Here is a 26,083-nt window from a genome sequence, read left to right as displayed (position 1 = left end):
TTGATCGGGTGGATGCGGTAAGGATGTTCCCAAGGATGGGTGAAACTAGAACGAGGGGGCATAATCTTAGAATAAGGGGCTGCTCTTTCAAAACTGAGATGAGGAGAAACTTCTTCACTCAGAGGATAGTAGGTCTGTGGAATTTGCTGCCCCAGAAATAGACAGTTTCCTAGAAGTAAAGGGAATTAGGGGTTACGGGAAGCGGGCAGGAAATTGGACATGAATTTAGATTTGAGGTTAGGATCAGATCAGCCATGATCTTATTGAATGGCGGAGCAGGCTCGAGGGGCTGTTTGGCCTACTCCTGCTCCTATTTCTTATGTCCTTTACTTGTCCCATTACCACCCTCCTTGCCTTGCACCTTAATCCCTTTTGTCGTTTAACCACTCCTGCCCTCCACCCCATCACAGACCTTCCCTTTTGTTCTTTCCACCCCACCCTCCTCAACCTTTCCCTGGCTCTGTACTTGCTTAAAAACTATTTAATCTTCAACTTCTTCCAGTTCTCTGTTTCTTTCTCCACAGATGCTGCCTGACTTGCTGAGTATTTCCAGCATTTTCTGTTTTTATTATCTTAAATCTGTATCCTCTGGTTACGCACCCTCCTGCCACTGGAAACAGATTCTCCTTATTTACTCTATCAAAACCCTTCATGATTTTGAACACCTCGATTAAATCTCCCCTTAATCTTCTCTGCTGTAAGGAGAATAATCCCAGATTCTCCGGTCTCTCCACATAATTGAAGTCCTTCATCCCTCTGCTGCTCATCAAAACTAGGTCTCATCCCTACTTCTTTAAAAGAAAGAACCTGTCCAGCTTATATGAACCTACTGTCTTTGTTGGAGACGAAGGGGGGGGGGGGGGAGAAAATTGGATAGGGCCTATTGTTGGGCGGGGGCAGCGTGATCCGCTATTACCCCGTGCCCAGTGGTCCCTGCGCAGGCAAGGCGAGACTTCCGCCAGGCCTGAGGACTTACCTTCGAGCAGCGTTCCGAATCAGCGTTGACACAAGGACTCAATGCAATTCGCATTTTCCACCAGCAGGGGGAGCCCCAATCTCTTAAAGGCAGGCTGCCTCTTAAAGGTAGCTGGTACCTGTTATTTGCTGAAAATAACAGTCTGCCGCCTGCACGGAGTCTGATTGGAGATCAGACTGCACATGCAAAACACAGGTGCAGCTCCTGTCCCTATGTTTACAAACTGTTGAGTTATGTTAAAACATTGATTAAAGGTTGCGCACTACTAAATATCACATATCAATATCACATATAAAAGACCTCACCAATCTGCCGATCTGAGTTGGTACCAGGCCCTCGAGAGTTCGTGCACCAAGGTTCTCTGCTGATGCACTAGAGGCCTTGATGCAAGAGGTGGACAGAAGGAGGGACATCCTATATCTGTGGGGAGGAGTGGGGGGCAAGAGACCCTTCAGATATATGCCCAAAGGGCAGCGGGGGACGAAGTCAATGCCAGGCGCACAGCATCATGAATATGGATGCAGTGCAGGAAGAAATTCAATGCTTTGACATGAGTGGTCAAGGTGAGTGAGGTCAACAGTCGAGTGGTGTCTCCTACCAACTACATCCACTGCACCGCACACTACACCCCCCATCACCCACATACCAACAAACTCTTTCCATGAGTACTCAACTCTTCCAATCAGACACTTGCTCTCATCCTGACACATTACCACTGTTGCAAGCCGTCCACCCACATCTCACAGGCCACACACACTGGCAGCTATTCAACCATGACAGGCACATCACCCAGACACACACCCTGCTTTCTTGCAGGAGAAGGTGGCGCATAGTGGCAGTGGCATTTAGCCCCTCGAGCCTGTTCCGCCATTCAATGAGATCATGGTGGTCCTGTGAACTAACTCCATATACCCACCTTAGCCCCATATCCCTTAATACCCTTGGTTCACAGAAATCTATCACTCTCAGATTTAGAATTCACAATTGAACGAGCATCAGCTGCCGTTTGCAGAAGAGCGTTCCAAACGTCTCCCACCCTTTGCGTGTAGAAGCAATTCCTAACATTGCTCCTGGCACATCCTGGCTCTAAATGTTAGGCTATGACCCCTAGTCCTAGTATTCAAGTAAAGGAGACCTCCAAAAACAGTTACAAACGTCTCGGCAGCCAGAAGCAATAATCCAGCCACTAACGTGTAAATCCTGCATGGTCCCTTTAAAGCGCTGGTGGGGGGTGTCCTCCAGGCACTCTAAGACATGTTCAGATGGTCGGGGTTAAGACTGTGCGTTGAGTTGAGCGTTAAGTTCCAAAATGGTGTCTATCACTTTAAATCAGCGTTACACACTGAAATCAGCGTTGCACAATGATTGTAACCATGTTCTCCCGCCTTTACATGCTTCCGTCCTTCGGTATTTGCGCCTGCACTAACTCCTATACCAAGATGGTGTCCGGCGCACGTCACGCTGGAAACATGCGCGCGCAGCCAAGACGCCATCTTGGATGTTGGAGAGGCCGTGTAGCGCCGAAACAACAGGCACTACACGGCCCAATTTAGCGCCCGAGATGTTCCTGGCCTCTTCCCAATTAGCTGTGCAATCCATTAGATGAAGTCCAGTGTGTCCAGTCTGTCGACCAACCTGTATCCTGGGTGGACGTATTAACCCCCCAGTTCGCACTACTTCAGAAGGTCAGGTTGAGACGTGTGATTAAAGAGGAATGGTGTGCAGGGAAGGGAATTAAGTGATGGAGTCAGGTAGTGAGAATGAAGAGGTCACCAGCAATTTCAGGACCAGCACAGCAAATTGAAAACACACGTGTTAAAATCCTTTCACCTATCAAGGATGGGCAGCCATGACAAGTAGTCACAAGGGAGGGCTGACCGGGTGACGCATCATAACTGCAGGCATTTCACCTCTTTCCTCTTCTGAAGGTGCTGACTCATGCTGGGCCACAAGTCTAGCATCTTGCCCAAGTGACCACTCTTCACATGTGAGCCTATAGGGGCTGCGCGTTGGCAGGCTATTCACTTATGGAAGGGCAGCCCAAACCCTGCCAGTGCCCGACATCCACTTTTCAAAGGGAGTCATCAGGAACTCGAGCTGATTTGTTTCCAAGAGCAAGGAAGTTACGGTAAACCTTTATAAATCGTTGGGCCAGGCCTCAGCTGGAGTATTCTGGGCACCGCACTTTAGGAAGGATGTCAAGGCCTTGGAGAGGGCAGCAACCCTCAACCCCCTCCCTTAGCACAAAGACCAACTTGCAGTGACCCCCCCACCCCCGCCTCCCCACCCACCCAGTGCCAACCTGACTGAGATCAGCTAACTCAGCACAGGTCGGGGCTTAACCTGGGACTTTCCTAGCCTTTCGGCCTGGCTTCCACGCTGGATAGTGCCTTTATTAGCTGAGTCATTAGGGGAAACCCATGCAGACAGTTCTATTTGTAACACTTGTGGCGTTCCTTCAGTGGAAAAATAATTTTGAAGAGTCCTTGTGCAAATTTTTGAAGCTCATTAGAGACATACAACATCCTATCCGTGGAGATAGGATTTTTATTTTATTTCCTCTGTTATTTCCCCGTAAGAGTTTTAGTAAAACACTAATTTAACTGTGAGGCAAGATCGGTCACATTTTGAAGCCAAAGCTTGACGATATTTCTGTAGCTCATTATCTAATGATCAAGGGGACTTTCCTTGGTATTAATTAGTGTCTACACTACAAGGCACTGCAAGTTGGCCTCTTTAAGGAAGATTTCTTATAATTACAGACAATTTGCTAATTAATTTGGATGCGATCTTAATTTGTACCCGACCCCAAAAGACAGGGAGAGTAGGAACGGTCACAGCAGCCTCGTTAACTTTCTACCCCTTGCAGTTTTTAATACATCTCAATAATGTAAAGCCAGGGAATTGTCTGATCCCAAGCACACTGGGCTGTATCTTCTGAAACATTTCCTCTGATCCAACCTGTTCCCTCAGGACCCGTTGCACTTTTGCTGGAGGTTGTCCATCCAGACTGATGACACCTGCAGCCCCATTGGGTGAAATGGCAGGCATCCCGATAGACCTGAATGTTGCTGACTTGCCAAAGTTAGACAAACCTCAGTGATTCGCCGATCTGAGATGACATCAATGAATAGACGTGTAATGCCCACTGTGATATGACATTGCGTCACAAGACTCGTGTCACAGAGGTAGCTTTTTTTTTCATTCCTTCATGGGATGTGGGCGTCACTGGCAAGGCCAGCATTTAGTTTAGTTTCTTAGTCAGGTTATCAAGGGTAGCGGGGATTGGGGGGGGGGGGGGGGGACAAGAGCACTGATTTGCAGTTTGTGCGCAAAATGGGCAGGACTGGGAAATGTGATTCCCAAAACACCCGCGATAATCCCGTGCATTAAAAACGGAAATTGCTTTATACAGTCACCAGAAACCAATGGCTCTGACTATGGTATACCAAGGTGGCAGGAGTAGGTATGTCCCAGTAGTGACTCCCCATGTCAGCTGTGGCTGAGTTGGTAGCACTCGTGCCTCTGACGCAGAAGGTTGTGGGTTCATAGACCCAGTCCAAAGACTTGAGCACAAAACCTAGGCTGACAACCTAGTGCAGTACTGAGGGAGTGCTGCACTGTCGGAGGTGCCATCTTTCGGATGAGATGTTAAACCGAGGCACTATCTGCCCTCTCAGGTGGATGTAAAAGATCGAAGAATAGCAGGGGAGTTCTCCCTGGCGTCCTAATCAACATTTAACACTCAACCAACATCACTAAAACAGATGATCTGGTCATTTATCTCATTGCTGTTTGTGGGATCTTGCTGTGTGCAAATTGGCTGCTGTGTTTCCTACCATTTCAACAGTGGCTACACTTCAAAGGTGTTTAATTGGCTGCGGAAGTGGTTTGGGATGTCCTGAGGTCGTGAAAGGCGCGATATGAAGGCAAGTCTTTCTTTCCTGTGCAAAGCCCAGCTCTTCGCCATGCATTGGAAAGGGTTGTCACTTCCCCAAGGTGGCAAGAGGGAAATGTTGACCGCCGTGTCACCTTGGCCCACAGTTACACACCTCTTGCTGCCTCTGCTCCAGGTGCCCCTCGTGTGGGAACGAGGGGCAACACAATGGGAGAAGATCCAGAAAAAAGACGAGAGAGTAATTTAAGATAGAGAGAGGACATAAGGCTTCCCCAAAGGCCCAGTGCCCACAAATGCACCAGGTGGTGAGGTACTGAGCCACAGAGATGAGGAGGCTTCTGCCTTCGATCGCTCATCAGCACTGGTGGCAATGGGTGAGCACGTTGCAATTTGACCTCCATAATCCCTGGACTAGGGAAGGGGGAAAATAAAGACATCACCCACAGTTTCTCCTCCTGATTGCTATTGAGTGAACCCTGCACCTCCCCCCCAAACCCCAGTGGGAAGTGCAAGAGTGTTGGGTGTCGGGTAAGGATGGGATTGAGCCTCACTGTGATGTCTGCCGGTATTCACTCGCCGGGGACACAAACACCGAGAGCGGGCACGTGGAAGGAGGCACAATGGGACAGTGCCCCACTGAGAGACAGCATCTTCCACAGAGGAGGGGAGAAAAATTATGGAAGAATACGCAAGTGTCGGACAGGGAAAGAGCAATCGGTCCATCCAGCCTGTCCCCGTTGAATTGTGATACCTCGTGCTCCCAGGCGCTCCCTATCCACCTCCGGAAGCCAGGTAATCTCCTGGGAGAGAGGGGAGGGGAGGGCAGGGAGTGGACACAGATTTAAAAACCCAGGCCAATTGTGGGGTGGGGGGGCAGGGTGGGGAAGTCTGGAAAATTCCTTTCGTTATAAATTATAACTCATTGGGTGAGGCCCGAGCTGGAATATTGCGTCACTCAGAGGGTGGTGAACCTGTGGAATTCTCTATCGCAGAAGGTCGGGGAGGCCAAGTCACTGTATATATTAAAGAAGGAGATAGATAGATTTCCAGACACTGAAGGCATCAAGGGGTATGGGGAGAGAGCGGGAATATGGTATTGAGATAGAGGATCAGCCATGATCATATTGAATGGCGGAGCAGGCTTGAAGGGCCGAATGGCCTACTCCTGCTCCTATTTTCTATGTTTTTAGTTTCTATGTCCAATTCTGGGCACCGCACTCTAGGAAGGACGTCAAGGCCTTGGAGAGGGTGCAGAAGAGATTTACTAGAATGGTACCTGGGATGAGGGACTTCAGTTACGTGGAGAGACTGGAGAAACTGGTGTTGTTCTCCTTAGAGCAGAGAAGGTTAAGGGGAGGTTTGACAGAAAGTTGTTCAAAATCATGAACAGTTTTGATAGAGTAAATAAGGAGAAACTGATTCCACTGGCAGAAGGGCCGGTAACCAGAGAACACAGATTTAAGGTGAATGGCAAAAGAACCAGAGGCGAGAAGAGGAGAAATTCTTTTACTCAGCGAGTTGATATGATCTGGAATGCGCTGTCTGAAAGGGGCGGAGGAAGCAGATTCAATAGTAACTTTCAAAAGGGAATTATGTAAATACTTGAAAAGGAGAAATTTGCAGGGCTTTGGGGAAAGAGCAGGGGGACTAATTGGATAGCTGTTTCAAAGAGCCAGCACAGGTACGATGGGCCGAATGGCCACCTTCTGTGCTTGATGATTCTATGATTGTAGGTTTTTATGCACCGTGGGGGGCTATTATCAGTGATCTACTGGCACTGGACTTGGCAGAGCGGGACCTACAACATTCTGGGATGTTGAGGTACACTCACGGTGCACTGTCCAAACCCACCGCCTCCCATGCCAGGCAGCCACCTGGCGATGACCTTCCAGAGGAAGCTGATCTTTGATGGGGAGTCGTTGACTGGGTCCTCTCTTTCGGGAAGACCTCGACACAACATAAAGGTCTAGAAATTGGATGGCTCCCAAACCAGGGCCCGGTCGGTGGGCTGCACGCACCTTTAGTGTACAAAATTATGAGGGGCATAGATAGGATGGATACTAAGGAGCTTTTTCCCTTCGTTGAGGGTTCTATAACAAGGGGGCATAGATTCAAGGTAAAAGGCGGGAGGTTTAGAGGGGATTTGAGAAAGAACTTTTTCACCCAGAGGGTGGTTGGAGTCTGGCACTCACTGCCTGAAAGGGTTGTGGAGGCAGGAACCCTCACAACATTCAAGAAGCATTTGGATGAGCACTTGAAATGCCATAGCATACAAGGCTACGGACCAAATGCTGGAATATGGGATTAGATTAGACTGGGCTTGATGGCCGGCGCGGACACGATGGGCCGAAGGGCCTCTATCCGTGCTGTATAACTCTATGACTCTATGACTCTATGACCTAACGAGGCCGGTGGCAAGACCGTGGCAAAATGCATCCGCCGGACTCAATGGTGTGGTATCGGTGAGCCTCACGGGGAGTAGCATGATCAGCAGGGCTGGGACACCGGCACAGGACCTAAAGCAAGCCCGGGAAGTTGTGGGGGGGGGGTGATATTCTGGAGGTGGTCGGGGGAGGAGTTGTGGCGAGGCGTTTCTTCGGGCACTTCCTCGAACAGGAAGCGGAGAAGAGCCCAGTGTCAGTTCAGGCGAAGCTAGGACCCTGGGAGAAGCGGGAGGATCAATCTCTTCCCCTCGGACAGCATTTCTCGACCGGCTGCGTTCACTGTCTCTGCAGGCTTGGAACGTTAAACCAGGCGGTGAAAGGTACAACGTTTTAAATCAATGTCAAAACAGTCATAGACAGTGAAAAAAGAGAGGGTAAGAAATAATTAAATTAAAGAGACAGAAGGGAAAAGTAAAAAAAAATTTAATTTTTTCATTCGAAATTTTTTTTTAATGAACAAAAACTATTAAAATAAGGAGTAATGAGTCTCCACATTTTTAGAAGTTAATTTTTAGTTGCTTGGCAGTCATTAAGACTAACGGCGCTGTTAAAACTTAGTTTAGATCTGTATTTTTAAGCGTACCTGTTCGATGGTCTAATTAGTTACTTTCTAGCTGGGCAGATAAGCAAGTTGGCACTTTTTCAATGATTTCCCTGATTGCAGCGTGCGATGGCCCTTTAATTCGAAGCTGGCATTTCGCCGGCGAACCACTGGGAGCAAGTTTCAGATTTCCACGTTTCGCTGCGCATGTGCGAATGCCGGAACTTGCTCCTAACATTTCGCCACTAACAACGGAGAGCGCTGTCGAGCTCAGCGTTATTTCGGGAGCTATTTCTGCCCCGCTCTCTTCATCTCCCCATATATGTGCATGTGTGTGAATGAAACGCTCGGACGTGTGTGTTGTTTTTCCAGACGGTCCCAAGTGAAGCTAAGTTTTAAAAGCCTGAAATTGAAGGAGGATGGGGGAGGAAGGGAAACCAGATGAGGGTCAGAAGCTGCACTCTGGAGATCCTGGGAAAGAGCGAGCTCAGTGTGTGGGCATTTACTCAGTCTCATCGGGCCACCTTATGCCTGCTAGGTGGACACAGCTCTTAAACTCCCAGGTTGTAGGCGTAATGCGTGATGGATGATTGTTATTCATTCAGTATGATTCCATCAATACATAGGCAGAGACCGAACACCTCACAGGGGAGAGGGGGGGGGGGAAGGTTGTCATACTTACGAGATGGCTTCGATCATATCCACCCCCATTTCGACGCAGCAGTGCGCGTGGTCTGCCCGGGCCTCGGGGAGGCCAGAGACACAATAGTAGCAATCGCCCAGGATCTTAATACGCAGGCAATGGTTCTCCTGGGAAGAGAGAAATATAGGGACGTAAGGAACATAAGAGATATGGGGAGATAGGAACAGGAGAAGGCCATTCAGCCCCTCCAGCCTGTTCCGCCATTCAATTAGATCATGGCTGATCTGTTTCTTAATTCTATTTACCCGCCTTGGCTCTGTAACCTATAATACCCTTCCCTAACAAAAATCTATAACCCCAGTTTTGAAATTTTCAATTGACCCCCAGCCTTTTTGGGGGGGGGAGAGAGTTCCAGATTTCCACTCCCCTTTGTGTGAAGAAATGCTTCCTGACATCACCCCTAAACGGCCTAGCTCTAATTTTAAGGTGATGCCCCCCTTGTTCTGGACCCCCCCCCACCCCACCACCCCCACCAGAGGAAATAGTTTCTCTCTCTATCTACCCTTTCAAATCCTTTAATCATCTTAAGCACCTCAATTCGCAAATATGCAAGTAGAGAGCAAAGCTGGAGAAGGAGAAGTCGAGACTTCAGAATAGCTTTCCTTTTAAGGCTTGGAACAACCACAGGCCAGGAACACTGCTGGAGAAAGGATGACAGGGGAGTGTAACAGTTCACCAGTTCACTTCGGGCGGTGCTCACTTACTGCTGCGAGCTTGTCGAATCTGGCGAAAAGCTCGTTGAGCGTCATGACCAGTTCCTGGGCCGTGCACTGCGTGGCCAGGCTGGTGAAACCTTCGATATCCGCAAAGAGGATGCTGGAACAGAGGAAGAAAAAAAAAAACATGTTTTAATCGTGAAGTTGCAGAAACGCCAATTTTTTTTTTTTTATTAGCCCCAGATAAAGCAAAGTTAAAACCATGAAAGGGGGGAGGGGGGGGTCGGGGTTTTGTGGGGGGTGGGGGGAGGAGTCGTAGAGAAGATCGAGGAGGTTTAAAGAGATCTGAAAGAATTTTAAACAACCCTGAGATTAATTTGTGCAGCAGTATCAGACAATGATGTGAATCTCGTTACATCTACCAGGGTTTTATGCCTGTGATGTTTTAACCTTTCGAACACCGTAAGAGCACTCCAGTTACACATAATGACAATTAAAGAAGAAAGAACTTGCATTTTACTAGCACCTTTCACGACCGTAGGATGTCCCGAAACGCTTTACAGAAAACAAAGTACTTTTTTGAAGTGCAGTCACGCTGTAAATTTAGGGAACGCAGCAGCCAATTTGCGCACAGCAAGGTCCCACAAACAGCAATGTGATAATGGCCGGATAGTCTGTTTCTTTAGTGATCTTGGTTGAGGGATAAATATTGGCCCAGGACACCAGGAAGAACTCTCCTGCTCTTCTTCGAAAATAGTGCCATGGGATCTTTTACGTCCACCTGAGAGGGCAGACGGGACCTCATCTCATCCGAAAGACGGCACATCCAATGGTGCAGCACTCCCTCTGTACTGCCCTGGGAGTGTTGCCTTATATTTTTGTGCTCAAGTCTCTGGAATGCAATTTGAACCCACAACCTTCTGGCTCAGAGGCGAGAGTGCTACCCACTGAGCCACGGCTGACACCTTATTGCTAAACAATGTAGATCCAGGGTAAAAACGGAGGAGGCGAGTGACCCCATGACCCCATGGATAAAATGTACTGTCCCGGCACTGAACCATTCAGACAGGAAGATTCCCGTTCAATCCCCATTCTCTGATCTCCGCCAGAGTGGTGTGGGGATACTGTGGTTGTCCTCAGCACCCCGGGCTCGGGAACCCGGGGGATAAAAGCCAGTGTTCCTACAGCCGACCTGTTGCGGAGTGCTGCGCTGTCAAAGGTGCCGTCTTTCAGATCAGGCGTTAAACCGCCCTCTCGGGTGCACGTAAAAGACCCCTTGGCACTATTTCGAAGAAGAACAGGGGAGTTCTCCCTGGTGTCCTGGGCCAATATTTATCCCTCAACCAACATCACTAAAAAAAACAGACTCTCCGGTCATTATCACATTGCTGTTTGTGGGATCTTGCTGTGCGCAAATTGGCTGCTGCATTTCCCCAAATTGCAACAGTGACGACACTTCAAAAGTACTCCATTGGCTGTAAAGCGCTTTGAGGCCTCCTGAGATCGTAGAAGGTGCCAGATAAATGCAAGTCCTTTCTTTCTTTTCAATTGTCGTCACAAAGTGCGTGGCTGTTTTTGTCAGGTGAGGAACTGGATTGGGTTCAGTTGTGATGCTCGCCATCCTCCCAGATGTGCTGGGGTTGTGGGGGGAGGGGAGAATATCCCAGTATGAGCGCCCCAGGAAAGCAGCAGAGAACATCAGGGGAGAGCTGTTTGAGAACCATTGTGAAGGCCGCAATGTCTGTTCAGTGGTCACCGGGTGCCCGAACCTTTCACCAGAGCGAAACGGGAGAATCACAGACACCCTGAAATGAATTTAAAATAAGAGAGAAAAGAATACGAACGTACATAACACACAGAAAAAACTGTGATTGAACAGCGGGAGGCCTCTAAAGAGGAGATGGTTCAGGTACAGTCGAGGCACATTCCCAGGAGGCAGAAAGGAAGGGCAACTAAAGCCTGAGCTCCGCGGATGACAAAAGAGATAGTGAGAAAGATGAAATGGAAAATCGTGTTTAACTAACCTGATATAGAGTTTTTTGATGAGGTAACAGAGAGGGTAGATGAGGGCAATGCAGTTGATGTGGTGTATATGGACTTTCAAAAGGCGTTTGGTAAAGTGCCGCACGATAGGCTTATCATCAAGATTGCAGCCCATGGAATAAAGGGGGCAGTAGCAACATGGATACAGAATTGGCTAAGGGACAGGAAACAGGGAGTAGTGGTGAACGGTTATTTTTCGGACTGGAGGGAGGTGTACAGTGGTGTTCCCCAGGGGTCGGTGCTGGGACCACTGCTTTTCTTGATATATGTTAATGACTTGGACTTGGGGGTGCAGGGCACAATTTGCAGACGACACAAAACTTGGAAGGGTAGTAAACAGTGAGGAGGACAGTGATAGACTTCAAGAAGATATAGACAGGCTGGTGGCATGGGCGGACACGTGGCAGATGAAATTTAACGCAGAAAAATGCGAAGTGATACATTTCGGTGGGAAGAACAAGGAGAGGCAACATAAACTAGAGGGCACAACTCTAAAAGGGTACAGGGACAGAGAGATCTGGGGGTGTATGTGCACAAATCGTTGAAGGTGGCAGGGCAGGTTGAGAAAGTGGTTAAAAAAGCATACAGGATCCTGGGCTTTATAAATAGAAGCCATGATGTGGAGATGCCGGTGATGGACTGGGGTTGACAAATGTAAGGAATCTTACAACACCAGGTTATAGTCATAAAACTGTGCATAAAACAGTTGGACTATAACCTGGTGTTGTAAGATTCCTTACATTTATAAAGAGAGGCATAGAGTACAAAAGTATGGAAATCATGATGAATCTAATGCTTTTTGTTTTTATCCAGGATTTAGCTCAACGCTGTTAAAGTGTTCCAGAACCAGGCAAAAAAAAAAATAGATACCAATTTTAAATATGGAATGGGTCTTTTGTGAAACGAGTTTGGGCAGAATCACCTCATGTATTGCCAGTACAAAACTGACCCCTAGTTCAGCACTAAATGACCCTAAATGAACTCTTTCACAATTAACTCCTAACTCTTTCAGTTGGGAGAGGTCGTTGGGAAAATCTCACATTGGTGCTGTTGAAATATTGCCCTGAGGCACATTGTTGGGGCAGAGCGGATGAAACACTTTACTTTGTGTGTAACTGCGCCGCATCTCAGGGGTGTCCGAGTTCCTGATCTTCCTGGGCCTTGTGTACTGTGGAGCCCCATGGACCGCGTATAGATTTTAAATCAATATTTATCGTTAATTTAGGTCCAGGAGTAGGCCATTCGGCCCCTCGGGCCTGTTCCGTCATTCGATCAGATCATGGCTGATCTGCTCCTCAACGCCATTCACCCACCGTAGCTCCATACCTCTTGACAGCCGGACCCAACAAAAATCTGTCAATTTCTTTCCCGCAAGCTCCAATTGACGCCCAGCCTCCACAGCCTTTTGCAGCAGAGATTTCCAGATTCCTAACTACCCTTTGCACGAAAATCTTCCTTGGCATGGCATTTTCATAGACCCAACAGCTCGGCTCGGCTACAATCACCTCCTGACCAATTGTGACTGTGCTTGTGTGAAATTACAGACATGAAAATGCATCCTACCGCTCCGCTTCAGCTTTAAATACAGTCACATAGGCCCTATCCCCATGTGCATCCACACTATATCATCCACCATTGCCGACTCCAACTGTGGAACTCCTTACCTCACTCAGTTCCCTTCCTCTTACAATCTATAGGGTTTTCAAACCTAAGTTTGGTCTCATCTAATTGACACATTCATGATTTATCTCATCTTTTCTCCAACTCTTTACAACCTTGCCATTATCCTGCATTGCGGCCCCTGACTAGGTTTTGCAACAACAACCGGCATGGACTCGACGGGCCGAATGGCGTCCTTCTGTGCTGCAATGATTCTAGGACTCCATCCAGGATAGAGTCATGAAAGGAGCCCATTGTGCCTGTGCTGGCTCTCCAAAACTTAGCCCTATTCCCACATCGTCTCCACATACTCTTTTAAATTTTTCTTTTCAAATAATTATCCACTTCCAATTTAAAAGGTATTACAGGTCCTCTTCCCCCATTGTTTCTGGTTGAAACAAAAGATTGGTGTGGGAGAAGTGGGTTTTGATTCATGGGGCACTGGCACCAGTACTGGGGAAAGAGGGAGCTGTTCCATTGGGACGGGCTTCACCTGAACCATGCTGGGACCAGTGTTCTGGCAAACCGAATAACTAGGGCGGTAGAGAAGGCTTTAAACAAAATAGGGAGGGGGAGGGTTCAGGTGGGGCAAAGTTTGGATTGATAAAGAGAAAAGACAAGGAAGTAGTACAGGAAAGTGATGGGGGTGATGATAAACAGAGTGTGTCAGGAAGGGACAGAGCGTACAAACATAAGAGTGCACTAGCAAATGGGGCCGGGGTAGGAAAGAATGGTAAAAAAGACAAAATTAAAGGTTCTTTATCTGAATGCGCGCAGCATTCGTAATAAGATAGATGAATTGACGGCTCGAGGGGCTGAAGTGCCTACTCCTGCTCCTAATTCTTATGTCTCGTCTGCCCTCTCAGGTAGATGTGAAAGATCCCACAGCACTATTTTGAAGAAGATCAGTGGAGTTCTCCTATTAAGCACCTTGAGATGTTTTACTACGTTAAAGGCACTATATAAATGCAAGTTGTTATTGTTGTCCTGGCTAACATTTATCCCTCAAAAAATATCACCAAATCATTATCTCATGGCTGTTTGTGGGACCTTGCTGTGCACAAATTGGCTGCTGCGTTGGTCAACCTAACAACAGTGACGACATTTCCAAATAGGTCATTGGCTGTCCTGAGAACATGAAATGGGCTATATAAATGCAAGCAATTTCTTTCTACCTTATCAAATCTCCTCATAATTTGGTACACCTCTATCGGATTTCCTCTTAACCATGTCCATTCTTGTAAAAAAAAAAGCCCCTCCTTGCTACTCTCTCTTCATAACTAAAGCCGATCATCTTTGTTGCACCCTTTCGATGGCTTTGACATCCTTCTCAAGTAAGGCACCCAAAACATTACAACAGTGACGACACTTCAAGAGTACTTAATTGGCCGTAAAGCTCTTTGGGACGTCCTGAGGTCATGAAAGGCACGATATAAATGTAAATTCTTTCTTTTCTTTCTTTAAAAGGCCTCAATGGAATGCTTGCTGGGTGAAACCTGGCGTGAGTCCTGCTGAGGCCTTGGAAAGGCCCCAGACCTTGCTACAGAACATTGAATACAGGAGTTGGGATGTCTTGTTGAAGTTGTACAGGACATTGGTAAGGCCACACTTGGAATATTGTGTACAGTTCTGGTCACCCTATTATAGAAAGGATATTATTAAACTAGAAAGAGTGCAGAAAAGATTTACTAGTATGCTACCGGGACTTGATGGTTTGACTTATAGGGAGAGGTTGGATAGACTGAGACTTTTTTCCCTGGAGAGTAGGAGGTTTAGGGGTGATCTTATAGAAGTCTATAAAATAATGAGGGGCATAGATAAGGTAGATAGTCAAAATCTTTTCCCAAAGGTAGGGGAGTCTACAACGAGGGGGCATAGATTTAAGGTGAGAGGGGAGAGATACAAAAGGGTCCAGAGGGGCAATTTTTTCACTCAAAGGGTGGTGAGTGTCTGGAACGAGCTGCCAGAGGCAGTAGTAGAGGCGGGTATAATTTTGTCTTTTAAAAAGCATTTGGACAGTTACATGGGTAAGATGGGTACAGAGGGATATGGGCCAAGTGCAGGCAATTGGGACTAGCTTAGTGGTATAAACTGGGCGACATGGACATGTTGGGCCGAAGGGCCTGTTTCCATATTGTAAACTTCTATGATTCTATACAGAAGTAAGGTAACCGACCCTGTAACCTTATTCTGCCAGTTGGCACTGAGGGTCCTTTACTGCCGCTTTCTCTTCGGCCCGGGACGGGGGGGGGCTTTGGGGGCCAAATTGGTGGAGCAGGCCTGCGTGTGCCTGCCCCGGGACATGCTAAGAACCCCCATCCCCACATCTTGAGAGGCGGTCTCCCATCCTTCCCTTCGAGCGGTCTCGGCTTCCGCTCGACCTCACCTTGAGCCGATGGAGCAGTGCCCATCGGAATCTTGGCCCCGAAGATTATAACCACTGCTTGTACATGTTCAACACTGCGTCACAGACAGAAAAAAAAACATACTTGCGGCACTTAGCAATTATCACCTCAGACACTCAGTGCCTGGGAACTGTTGGACGAGTGAATTCAAACATCTATTATTCATTCAGTGTGTATTTTAAAAAGAGAGAGAGGGGGAGAGAGAGAGAAAGAAATGTTCTCGACGTAATGGGTAATTATTGGATACCATCAATCTCCCTGTGTTATTATTGCTGTCTGAACAACCTGGATTTATCAGCAGGAACTTATCCTTCCTGCTACTACTGAGAAAGCTACAGGAACAGACCAGGCACCACAGTTGTGAGGCAACCCTCAGGTGGGAAAGATTGAAACTTATGACTGACGATATTTGCTGATCGACACTGAATGAGTTTGTGTCACGTGGTTTTGTCCGCCATTTTAATGGACGCGTTGACCAATTCGGTGTCAATGGGATAATACCCGCATTAAAATGGCGGGAAGGAGGGCTGTACGAGAGAACGTTCATCTATTAAAATCGCCAACGGTAGTTACTAGATTGAGGAGAGTAGATATGGATCGAGAGGTAGTGGTGAGGTAACGGGAACCGAGATGGGTGCGGTCGTGTAGCGGTTATGATACTGGATCAGCAATGCCACAAGTTGTGCGTTAAAAGTCCCGCCATGGCATCAACCTGGTAAATGGAACAGCTGGGTAGGCTTCCTTTAACAGCTTCAGTGGTGTCAGCTGTGGCTCAGTGGGTAGTATGCTTGCCTCTAAGGCTGGAGGTTCAAGTCCCCCTCTAGAGAGTTTTAGCATAAAATCTAGGCTGACACTTCAGTGCAGTACTGAGGGAGTCAGAGGCACTGTCTTTTTGGATGAGACATTAAACTGAGGCTCCTTCTGCCCTCTCAGGTGGACATAAAAGATCCCATGACACTATTTTGAAGAAGAACAGGGGAGTTTCTCCCTGGTGTCCTGGCCAATAGTTGTCCCTCAATTAACATCACTAAAACAGTTTATCTGGTCATTTATCTCATTGCTGTTTGTGGGAGCTTGCTGTTTGTAATTTGGCTGTCTACATTACAACAGTGACTACACTTCAAAGGTACGTCATTGGCTGTGAAGTGCTTTGGGACGTCTTGAGGTCTTGAAAGTTGCTACGTAAATGCAAGTTCTTTCTTTCTTCTATTGGAAAAAGAACCAGAGGGGAGATGAAGAGAATTTTTTTAATGCAGCGAGTTGTTACGATCTGGAATACACTGCCCGAAAGGGTGGTGGAAGCAGATTCGTAGTAACTTTCGAAAGGGAATTGGATAAATACTTGTAAAGGAAAAATTTGCAGGGCTATGGGGAAAGTGGGATTAATTGGATAGCTCATTCAGAGAGGCAGCACAGGCACAATGGGCCGAATGGCTTCCATCTTTACCATATGATTCCACTACACTGGAAGGTCAGCCTAGATTACTTGCATCAGGGCCTGAAGTGGGACCTGAACCCACAACCTTCAGAAGCCAGAGGGGGAGAGTGCTACCAACCGAGCCAAGCTGACATAACTTCAGCTCATTAACACGCGGCAATGCCCCCTTAAGGGAATGGCTATGCAAATATGGAACCTACTGGGGCGAAACAGCAGAAAGTATTTCACGCTACTTAATAATTTAGGGAGCATTGCTGAGTGAATGCAGTAAACTTAAATATTTCAGTCCCATCCCACGAGCACATCTGTCCAATTAATTGGGTTTTTACTGTGAGGAACTTTTCACCAGAAGCCTCAATAGGTTTTCCAACAATCTCCTTATTGAACATAATCACATTAATTCCGTTATGTCAAGAGGTTGACGGTCACCGCCAAGCCAAAGGCAGGGGGCTTCTTGCTCATCGTTGAAACAAGCTCTGAGCTTCATGTTGAGAGAGCGCAACTCCCTCTTGGGGACTGCAGGCTTCAATCGACGCGGACCGCTGGCATCAATGATACCCCGCAATCTCTTTAAACACGCCTCTGAGGGAGGCGACACCAGGGAGCTTTCTCTCAACGTGTTAGAACGGTGAGAAAAGGACAAGGGCTAACGCCAGGAAGTTCTTCGCTTGAAAAGTGCAAGGTAGGGGAGAAGAGGCATAAACCTTGGAACCATTCAAGAAGCGGTTGGAGGCTGCGATGGGCAGGGTTGGGGTGGGGGAGGAGGGTAGGGAGACATTTCTGCTTGGATGAGTAAGGATAGGCCAAATGGCCCTCTTCATCTGGATCAATCTCGTGATCATAAATGGTTAACATCCTGCTAATCGCTTGGTAATCAAGCTCATTTTTGCCTCATGCGGCCTCCTAATCAGGGAAGTGGATCTGCACTAATTTTAGGGCCATCTGTGCTCTGCATTTGTCCCAACGACACCACAGGGTGGGATTCTGAGCACGGCAGAAACAACTGCTCCTACCAAGGACAGGTGAAGGACCTCGGGGGGGAAAACTAGAGGAGGAAACGAAAGATAACTGGGAGAATTCCGTATCCACTGGAAATGCGTCCCAAGACTGCGACTCAGTTACACCTTACCGCAAGGTCAATAATATTGATGTGTGTGCTGGGTTGTCCCACACAAACGAAAACTGGAAACATTACCATTGACAGCATGTTTACAGGATGCTAGCGTCGGGCTCAGGGCCCGTGGGATCAGGAGCTGTCTAACACTACTTCAGAAAAGTTTTTATGGTACGTGGTGGTGCAGTGCTTATGTTACTGGGCTCGTAAACCAGAGAACATGCATTCAAATCCCACTGTGGGCAGTTTTAGAATTTGTATTCAGTTCAAAAAAATCTGGACACAAAAAGCTGGCGTCAGCAAAAGTGACCATGAAGCTGTTGGATTATCGTGAAAAAAACCCAACTGGTTCACGAATGTTCTTTAGGGAAAGAAACCTGCTGTCCTTACCCGGTCTAGACTATAAGTGACTCCAATCCCACACCAATGTGACTGACCCTGAACTGCCCTCTGAAGTGGCCTAGCAAGTCATAAGAACATAAGAAATAGGAGCAGGAGGAGGCCAGATGGCCCCTCGAGCCTGCTCCACCATTCCATCAGATCACGGCTGATCTTCAACCTCAGCTCCACTTTCCCGCCCGATCCCCATATCCCTTGATTCCCCGAGAGTCCAAAAATCTATCAATCTCAGCCTTGAATATACTCAACGACTCAGCATCCACAGCCCTCTGGGGTAGAGAATTCCAAAGATTCACAAGAAATTCCTCCTCATCTCAGTCTTAAATGGCCGGCCCCGTATCCTGCGACTATGCCCCCCTAGTTCAAGAGAAGCCACTCAGTTGTAGAAAGGAAACTCGGGATGGGCAACAAATGCTGGCCTTGCCAGCGATGCTGATATCTCAGAATGAATGAAGAGGAAGATAAACACAGGAGTTTTGTGGGGGAGATGTGGCGCGTTCAGGTGAAAGGTCAACCGTATCCATAGCAACCTTTGGAACCAAGGGGGGAAACTTCCTCCATGCCATTGTAGCAAAAATCATAAATATGTACATAAAGACCAGACCTAATAGAGGTCTTTAAAATTATTAGGGGCTGGTAGGGCAGATGTAGATAAAATGTTTCTGCTTGTGGGGAAAACCAAAATTAGATGTCATAAATATTAGACAATCACCAATGAATCCAATACCATCACCATCCCTGGGTATGTCCTGTCCCACCGGCAGGACAGACAGACCGACCAGAGGTGGTGGTACAGTGATATACAGTCAGGAGGGAGTGGCCCTGGGAGTCCTCAACATTGACTCTGGACCCCATGAAATCTCATGGCATCAGGTCAAACATGGGCAAGGAAACTTCCTGCTGATTACCACCTACCGCCCTCCCTCAGCTGATGAATCAGTCCTCCTCCATGTTGAGCATCACTTGGAGGAAGCACTGACGGTAGCAAGGGCACAAAATGTACTCTGGGTGGGGGACTTCAATGTCCATCACCAAGAATGGCTCGGTAGCACCACCACTGACCGAGCTGGCCGAGTCCTGAAGGACATAGCTGCGAGAATGGGCCTGCGGCAGGTGGTGAGCGAACCAACACGAGGGAAAAACTTACTTGACCTCGTCCTCACCAATCGACCTGTCGCAAATGCATCTATCCATGACAGTATTGGTAGGAGTGACCACCGCATAGTCGTCGTGGAGATGAAGTCCCGTCTTCGCAATGAGGACACCATCCAACGTGTTGTGTGGCACTACCACCGTGCTAAATGGGATAGATTCAGAACAGATCCAGCAGCTCAAAACTGGGCATCCATGAGGCATTGTGGGCCATCAGCAGCAGCAGAATTGTATTCCAGCACAATCTGTAACCTCATGGCCCGGCATATTCCTCACTCTACCATTACCAACAAGCCAGGGGATCAACCCTGGTTCAATGAGGAGTGTAGAAGAGCATGCCAGGAGCAGCACCAGGCGTACCTAAAAATGAGGTGCCAACCTGGTGAAGCTACAACTCAGGACTACATGCATGCTAAACAGCAGAAGCAACATGCTATAGACAGAGCGAAGCGATTTCACAACCAACGGATCAGATTAAAGCTCTGCAGTCCTGCCACATCCAGTTGTGAATGGTGGTGGACAATTAAACAACTAACGGGAGGAGGAGGCTCTGCAAACATCCCCATCCTCAATGATGGCGGAATCCAGCACGTGAGTGCAAAAGACAAGGCTGAAGCGTTTGCAACCATCTTCAGCCAGAAGTGTTGAGTGGATGATCCGTCTCGGCCTCCTCCCGGTATCCCCACCATCACAGAAGCCAGTCTTCGGCCAATTCGATTCACTCCACGTGATATCAAGAAACAGCTGAGTGCACTGGATACAGCAAAGGCTATGGGTCCCGACAACTTCCCAGCTGTAGTGCTGAAGACTTGTGCTCCAGAACTAGCTGCGCCTCTAGCCAAGCTGTTCCAGTACAGCGACAACACTGGCATCTCCCCGACAATGTGGAAAATTGCCCAGGTATGTCCTGTCCACAAAAAGCAGGACAAATCCAATCCGGCCAATTACCACCCCATCAGTCTGCTCTCAATCATCAGCAAAGTGATGGAAGGTGTCATCGACAGTGCTATCAAGCGGCACTTACTCACCAATAACCTGTTCACCGATGCTCAGTTTGGGTTCCGCCAGGACCACTCGGCTCCAGACCTCATTACAGCCTTGGTCCAAACATGGACAAAAGAGCTGAATTCCAGAGGTGAGGTGAGAGTGACTGCACTTGACATTAAGGCAGCATTGAAGTCAATGGGAATCGGGGGGAAAACTCTCCAGTGGCTGGAGTCATACCAAGCGCAAAGGAAGATGGTAGTGGTTGTTGGAGGCCAATCATTTCAGCCCCAGGACATTGCTGCAGGAGTTCCTCAGGGCATTGTCCCTGGCCCAACCATCTTCAACTGCTTCATCAATGACATTCCCTCCATCATAAGGTCAGAAATGGGGATGTTCGCTGATGATTGCACAGTGTTCAGTTCCATTCGCAACCCCTCAGATAATGAAGCAGTCCGAGCCCGCATGCAGCAAGACCTGGACAACATCCAGGCTTGGGCTGATAAGTGGCAAATAACATTTGCGCCAGATAAGTGCCAGGCAATGACCATCTCCAACAAGAGAGAGTCCAATCACCTCCCCTTGACATTCAACAGCATTACCATCGCCGAATCCCCCACCATCAACATCCTGGGGATCACCATTGACCAGAAACTTAACAGGACCAGCCATATAAATACCGTGGCTATGAGAGCAGGTCAGAGGCTGGGTATTCTGCAACGAGTGACTCACCTCTTGACTCCCCAAAGCCTTTCCACCATCTACAAGGCACAAGTCAGGAGTGTGATGGAATACTCTCCACTTGCCTGGATGTGTGCAGCTCCAACAACACTCAAGAAGCTTGACACCATCCAAGATAAAGCAGCCCGCTTGATTGGCACCCCATCCACCACCCTAAACATTCACTCCCTTCACCAACGGCGCACAGTGGCTGCAGTGTGTACCATCCACATATAAATCATTATTTATATTAATGATTTGGATGAGAATTTAGGAGGCATGGTTAGTAAGTTTGCAGATGACACCAAGATTGGTGGCATTGTGGACAGTGAAGAAGGTTATCTAGGATTGCAAAGGGATCTTGATAAATTGGGCCAGTGGGCCGATGAATGGCAGATGGAGTTTAATTTAGATAAATGTGAGGTGATGCATTTTGGTAGATCGAATCGGGCCAGGACCTACTCCGTTAATGGTAGGGCGTTGGGGAGAGTTATAGAACAAAGAGATCCAGGAGTACAGGTTCATAGCTCCTTGAAAGTGGAGTCACAGGTGGATAGGGTGGTGAAGAAGGCATTCGGCATGCTTGGTTTCATTGGTCAGAACATTGAATACAGGAGTTGGGATGTCTTGTTGAAGTTGTACAAGACATTAGTAAGGCCACACTTGGAGTACTGTGTACAGTTCTGGTCACCCTATTATAGAAAGGATATTATTAAACTAGAAAGAGTGCAGAAAAGATTTACTAGGATGCTACCGGGACTTGATGGTTTGACTTATAGGGAGAGGTTGGATAGACTGAGACTTTTTTCCCTGGAGAGTAGGAGGTTTAGGGGTGATCTTATAGAAGTCTATAAAATAATGAGGGGCATAGATAAGGTAGATAGTCAAAATCTTTTCCCTAAGGTAGGGGAGTCTATAACGAGGGGGCATAGATTTAAGGTGAGAGGGGAGAGATACAAAAGGGTCCAGAGGGGCAATTTTTTCACTCAAAGGGTGGTGAGTGTCTGGAACGAGCTGCCAGAGGCAGTAGTAGAGGCGGGTACAATTTTGTCTTTTAAAAAGCATTTGGACAGTTACATGGGTAAGATGGGTATAGAGGGATATGGGCCAAGTGCAGGCAACTGGGACTAACTTAGTGGTATAAACTGGGCGACATGGACATGTTGGGCCGAAGGGCCTGTTTCCATGTTGTTAACTTCTATGATTCTATGATGCACTGCAGCAACTCGCCAAGGCTTCTTCGACAGCACCTCCCAAACCCGCGACCTCTACCACCTAGAAGGACAAGAGCAGCAGGTTACATGGGAACAACACCACCTGCACGTTCCCCTCCAAGTCACACACCATCCTGAATTGGAAATATATCGCAGTTCCTTCATCGTCGCTGGGTCAAAATCCTGGAACTCCCTCCCTAACAGCACTGTGGGAGAACCTTCACCACACGGACTGCAGCGGTTCAAAAAGGCAGCTCACCACCACCTTCTCAAGGGCAATTAGGGATGGGCAATAAATGCCGGCCTCGCCAGCGACGCCCACATCCCATGAACGAATAATAAAAAATAATGAATTCAGGAGAAACTTCTTTACCCAAAGAGTGGTTAGAAAGTGGAACTCGCTGCCACAAGGAGCAGTTGAGGCGAATTCATAGACGCATTTAAGGGGAAGCTGGATAAGTCCAAGAGGGAGAACGGGATAGAAGAACATGCTGATAGGGTGAGATAAAGAGATGTGGGAGGAGGCTCGTGTGGAGCATCAACACCGGCATGGACCAGTTGGGCCGAATGGCCTGTGTCGGTGCTGTAAATTCTCGGTAATTCTACGTAAAGAGACTTTCCTCTCTCGCGTTCAGTGCTGCAGGCCACTGCTCAAAAACCGCAAGGGAACAAAATTCGCCCATGTGACGCTTGAAGGGAGCTTGACTTGGAGAATCGGTGTTGCAGCCCTATCGTCCACAGAGATCGATAGGTTTTGTGAGGTAAGGGATATGAAGCAAAGGCGGGTGAATGGAGTTGAGGTGCAGATCAGCCATGATCTAGTCGAATGGCGGTGCAGGCTCGAGGGGCTGAATGGCCTACTCCTGTTCCTAATTTTCCTACTGGCATTCCCTTCAAGTGCAGGTCCCCACGGGGATTGGTGAATTTACCCTACAATTCAGGCAGAGCTCAACTATTTAATCCCACTTGTTAACATCCAATTTGATAAGAACTCGTTTATGAAACACGGAATGTAAAAAGGTTACATACTCCGACTGGAATACTTTTTACAGATGCTCAAGTGGTAATCGGGAGGATCTTAGGCAATGAAGCACAGGAGTAAGGCGCTCTCAACATTCTAGCATGCCACTACAAAAAGCTCTAATCTAACTATCTGAACAAATTCTAAAAAGAACATCTCGTTCTGTTTTTAAGAGGGGTGAAGACCTCTCCCTGTGTTTTACAGTGAGCTGCTTTAGGAGGAAAACATCCAAATATGCAATTAATGCAGGTCAATCTATCCGGCCATAGCTTTGAAGTTCCAAAGGATCACTCTGATCTTATAAAGAAAGAAAGGACTTGCATTTATGTCACGCCTTTCATGACCTCAGGACGCCCCAGAGCGTTTTACAGCCAATTAAGTACTTTTGAAGTGTAGCCACTGTTGTGATGCACGAGACGCAGCAGCTAACTCGTGCACAGTAAGATCCCACAAACAGCAATGTGATAATGACCAGATAATCTGTTTTATTGATGTTGGTTGAGGGATAAATATTGGCCGGGGCACGAGGGAGAACTCCCCTACTCTTCTTCAAACAGGATGTGGAGATGCCGGTGATGGATTGGGGTTGACAAATGTAATCTTACAACACCAGGTTATAGTCCAACAATTTTATTTGAAAATCACAAGCTTTCGGAGATTATCTCCTTCGTCAGTTGAGCCGCCATAATAGATGTCTTTGACTGACGTAAGATCAAACTGACACCGTCCAAAATGATGCAACAATTTTTTAATAAGTCTGGTAAAGGGCTGAGGACCTTTGCGTCAGAAATCACCAAGGTACAGGTGACTAGGCTCACCTGATGAAGGAGATAATCTCCGAAAGCTTGTGATTTTCAAATAAAATTGTTGGACTATAACCTGGTGTTGTAAGATTCTTTACATTCTTCAAACAGTGCCGTGGGATCTTTTATATCCGCCCGAGAGAGCAGGCAGGGCCTCGGTTTAACGTTTCATCCGAAAGGCGGCACCTCTGACAGTGCAGCACTCCCTCAAGTACTGCATTGGAGCGTCAGCCTGGATTGTGTGCTCAAGTCTCCTAGAATGGGACTTGAACCCACAACTTTCTGACTCAGAGGTAAGGGTGCTACTCGCTGAATCAAGGCCGACACTTTATGCGAGCCAAAAGCAGCTTTGCGGCGCTGGGGAGGTAGATTCCCTGCCCCAATAGATGTCCTTGACTGATATAAGATCAAACTGACATCTTCCAAAATGATGCAACAATTTTTTAATAAGTCTGGTAAAGGGCTGAGGACCTTTGCATCAGAAATCACCAAGGTACAGATGACTAGGATGGAAGATGAAATGAATCAAGAAGTCTGTGATTAGGTGACACCAAGCTTGGGTTTGTAAACAATGTCGGATCCAATTGTAGCCAGACCCTCTTCGGAATGGCTTTTCTTTCCCTTTGTTACCTCTGGAGTCCTCCAAGCATCTTTGGCCCCTCCTCTTCCTCATCCACATTCTGCCATGTGGTGTCAGCTGTGGGTCATTTGGCAGCACCTCTCGCCTCTCAGTCTGAAGGTTGTGGATTCAAGTCCCACACCAGACACTTAAACACAAAATCTAGGCTAACATTCCCAGTGCAGTACTGAGGGAGTGCCGCATTGTTGGAGGTGCCGTCTTTTGGATGAGATGTTAAACCGAGGCCCCATCTGCTCTTTCAGGTGGACGTAAAAGGCCCCATGGCAGGGGAGTTCTCCCCAGTGTCCTGGGCCAATATTTATCCCTCAACCAGCATCGCTAAAAACAGATTATCTGGTCATTATCACATTGCTGTTTGTGGGATCTTGCTGTGTGTAAATTGGCTGCCATGTTTCCTACATTACAACAGTGACTACACTTCAAAAGTACTTCATTGGCCGTAAAGCCCTTTGGGACGTCCTGAGGTTGTGAAAAGCGCCATATAAATGCAAGTTCTTTCTTTCTTTGCCCGTTGACGACATCATCCGCAAACATGGGGTCATCTTCCACACGTCTGTGGACAACACCCAGCTCCGCCTCCTCACCCACCTGTCTCGACCCCTCCGCTATTCTTGCATTGTCTCTTTCCTGCGAATAATTAATACCACTATTATTAAGAATGATGGGGTAAGGACTTCCCACAGGTTTGAGGTCCTGGGAAAGAATGTGTTTCAATGAGTTTTTGATCTCGATGCAATGAGTTTTTGATCTCGATGCAGTGAGGAATCAGGAAGGAGGCTCGGCGTGTGGGATGGTATATTGGAGTATGGATGAACAAGGCAGGAAAGCTCAGAGAATAAAAATAACTGCAGGTTTTTGCAGCTAATGCCCCATTTTTAACAGCCGGTAATTTTCCAAATGTGGCACAGCACACAATTATCTCCTGTGGTGTGATTGCAGCCAAACTGTTGCCAGGAGGAAGGGAAGTGGCTGCCATGTGTTAGAGTGTGTAAACCAGGTGCTGCACCAATTAAGGGGACTGACTATTGCCTGTTGTCGGTCTTTCACTCCATTTTCCAAAGGCCTTATTTTGTACGTGCCATGTGTTGAGAATATCTGCGTGTAACGGATGATGAAGCAATGGCTGCTGACTGCTTAGATTCACTGAAAGAAAGAACTCCGCTTTTTAAGAAAGGAGAGAGAGGGAAACCGGGGAATTATAAACCAGTTAGCCTAACATCTGTTGTGGGGAAATTGCTGGAGTCTATAATTAAGGATAGGGTGACTGAACACC

The 26,083-nt window shown here is 47.5% G+C and overlaps 1 protein-coding gene across 1 annotated transcript in view; it reads right to left on the bottom strand.

Moving 5' to 3' along the window:
* The window catches only part of adcy5 (adenylate cyclase 5), a 442,325-nt gene that overhangs the window by 156,330 nt on the left and 259,912 nt on the right, over nucleotides 1-26,083 (bottom strand). The window contains exons 4-5 of the mRNA XM_067987067.1: nucleotides 9,267-9,378; nucleotides 8,542-8,669 (exon numbers count right to left, since the gene is read on the bottom strand). Of these exons, the coding sequence (XP_067843168.1) occupies nucleotides 8,542-8,669; nucleotides 9,267-9,378 (240 nt within the window). The remainder of the gene's footprint in view (nucleotides 1-8,541; nucleotides 8,670-9,266; nucleotides 9,379-26,083) is intronic.

The sequence above is a fragment of the Heptranchias perlo genome, chromosome 7, assembly GCF_035084215.1.
Source record: "Heptranchias perlo isolate sHepPer1 chromosome 7, sHepPer1.hap1, whole genome shotgun sequence".
In the NCBI taxonomy this organism is placed as follows: Eukaryota; Metazoa; Chordata; class Chondrichthyes; order Hexanchiformes; family Hexanchidae; genus Heptranchias; species Heptranchias perlo.
This window is presented reverse-complemented; position numbering and strand designations above follow the sequence as displayed.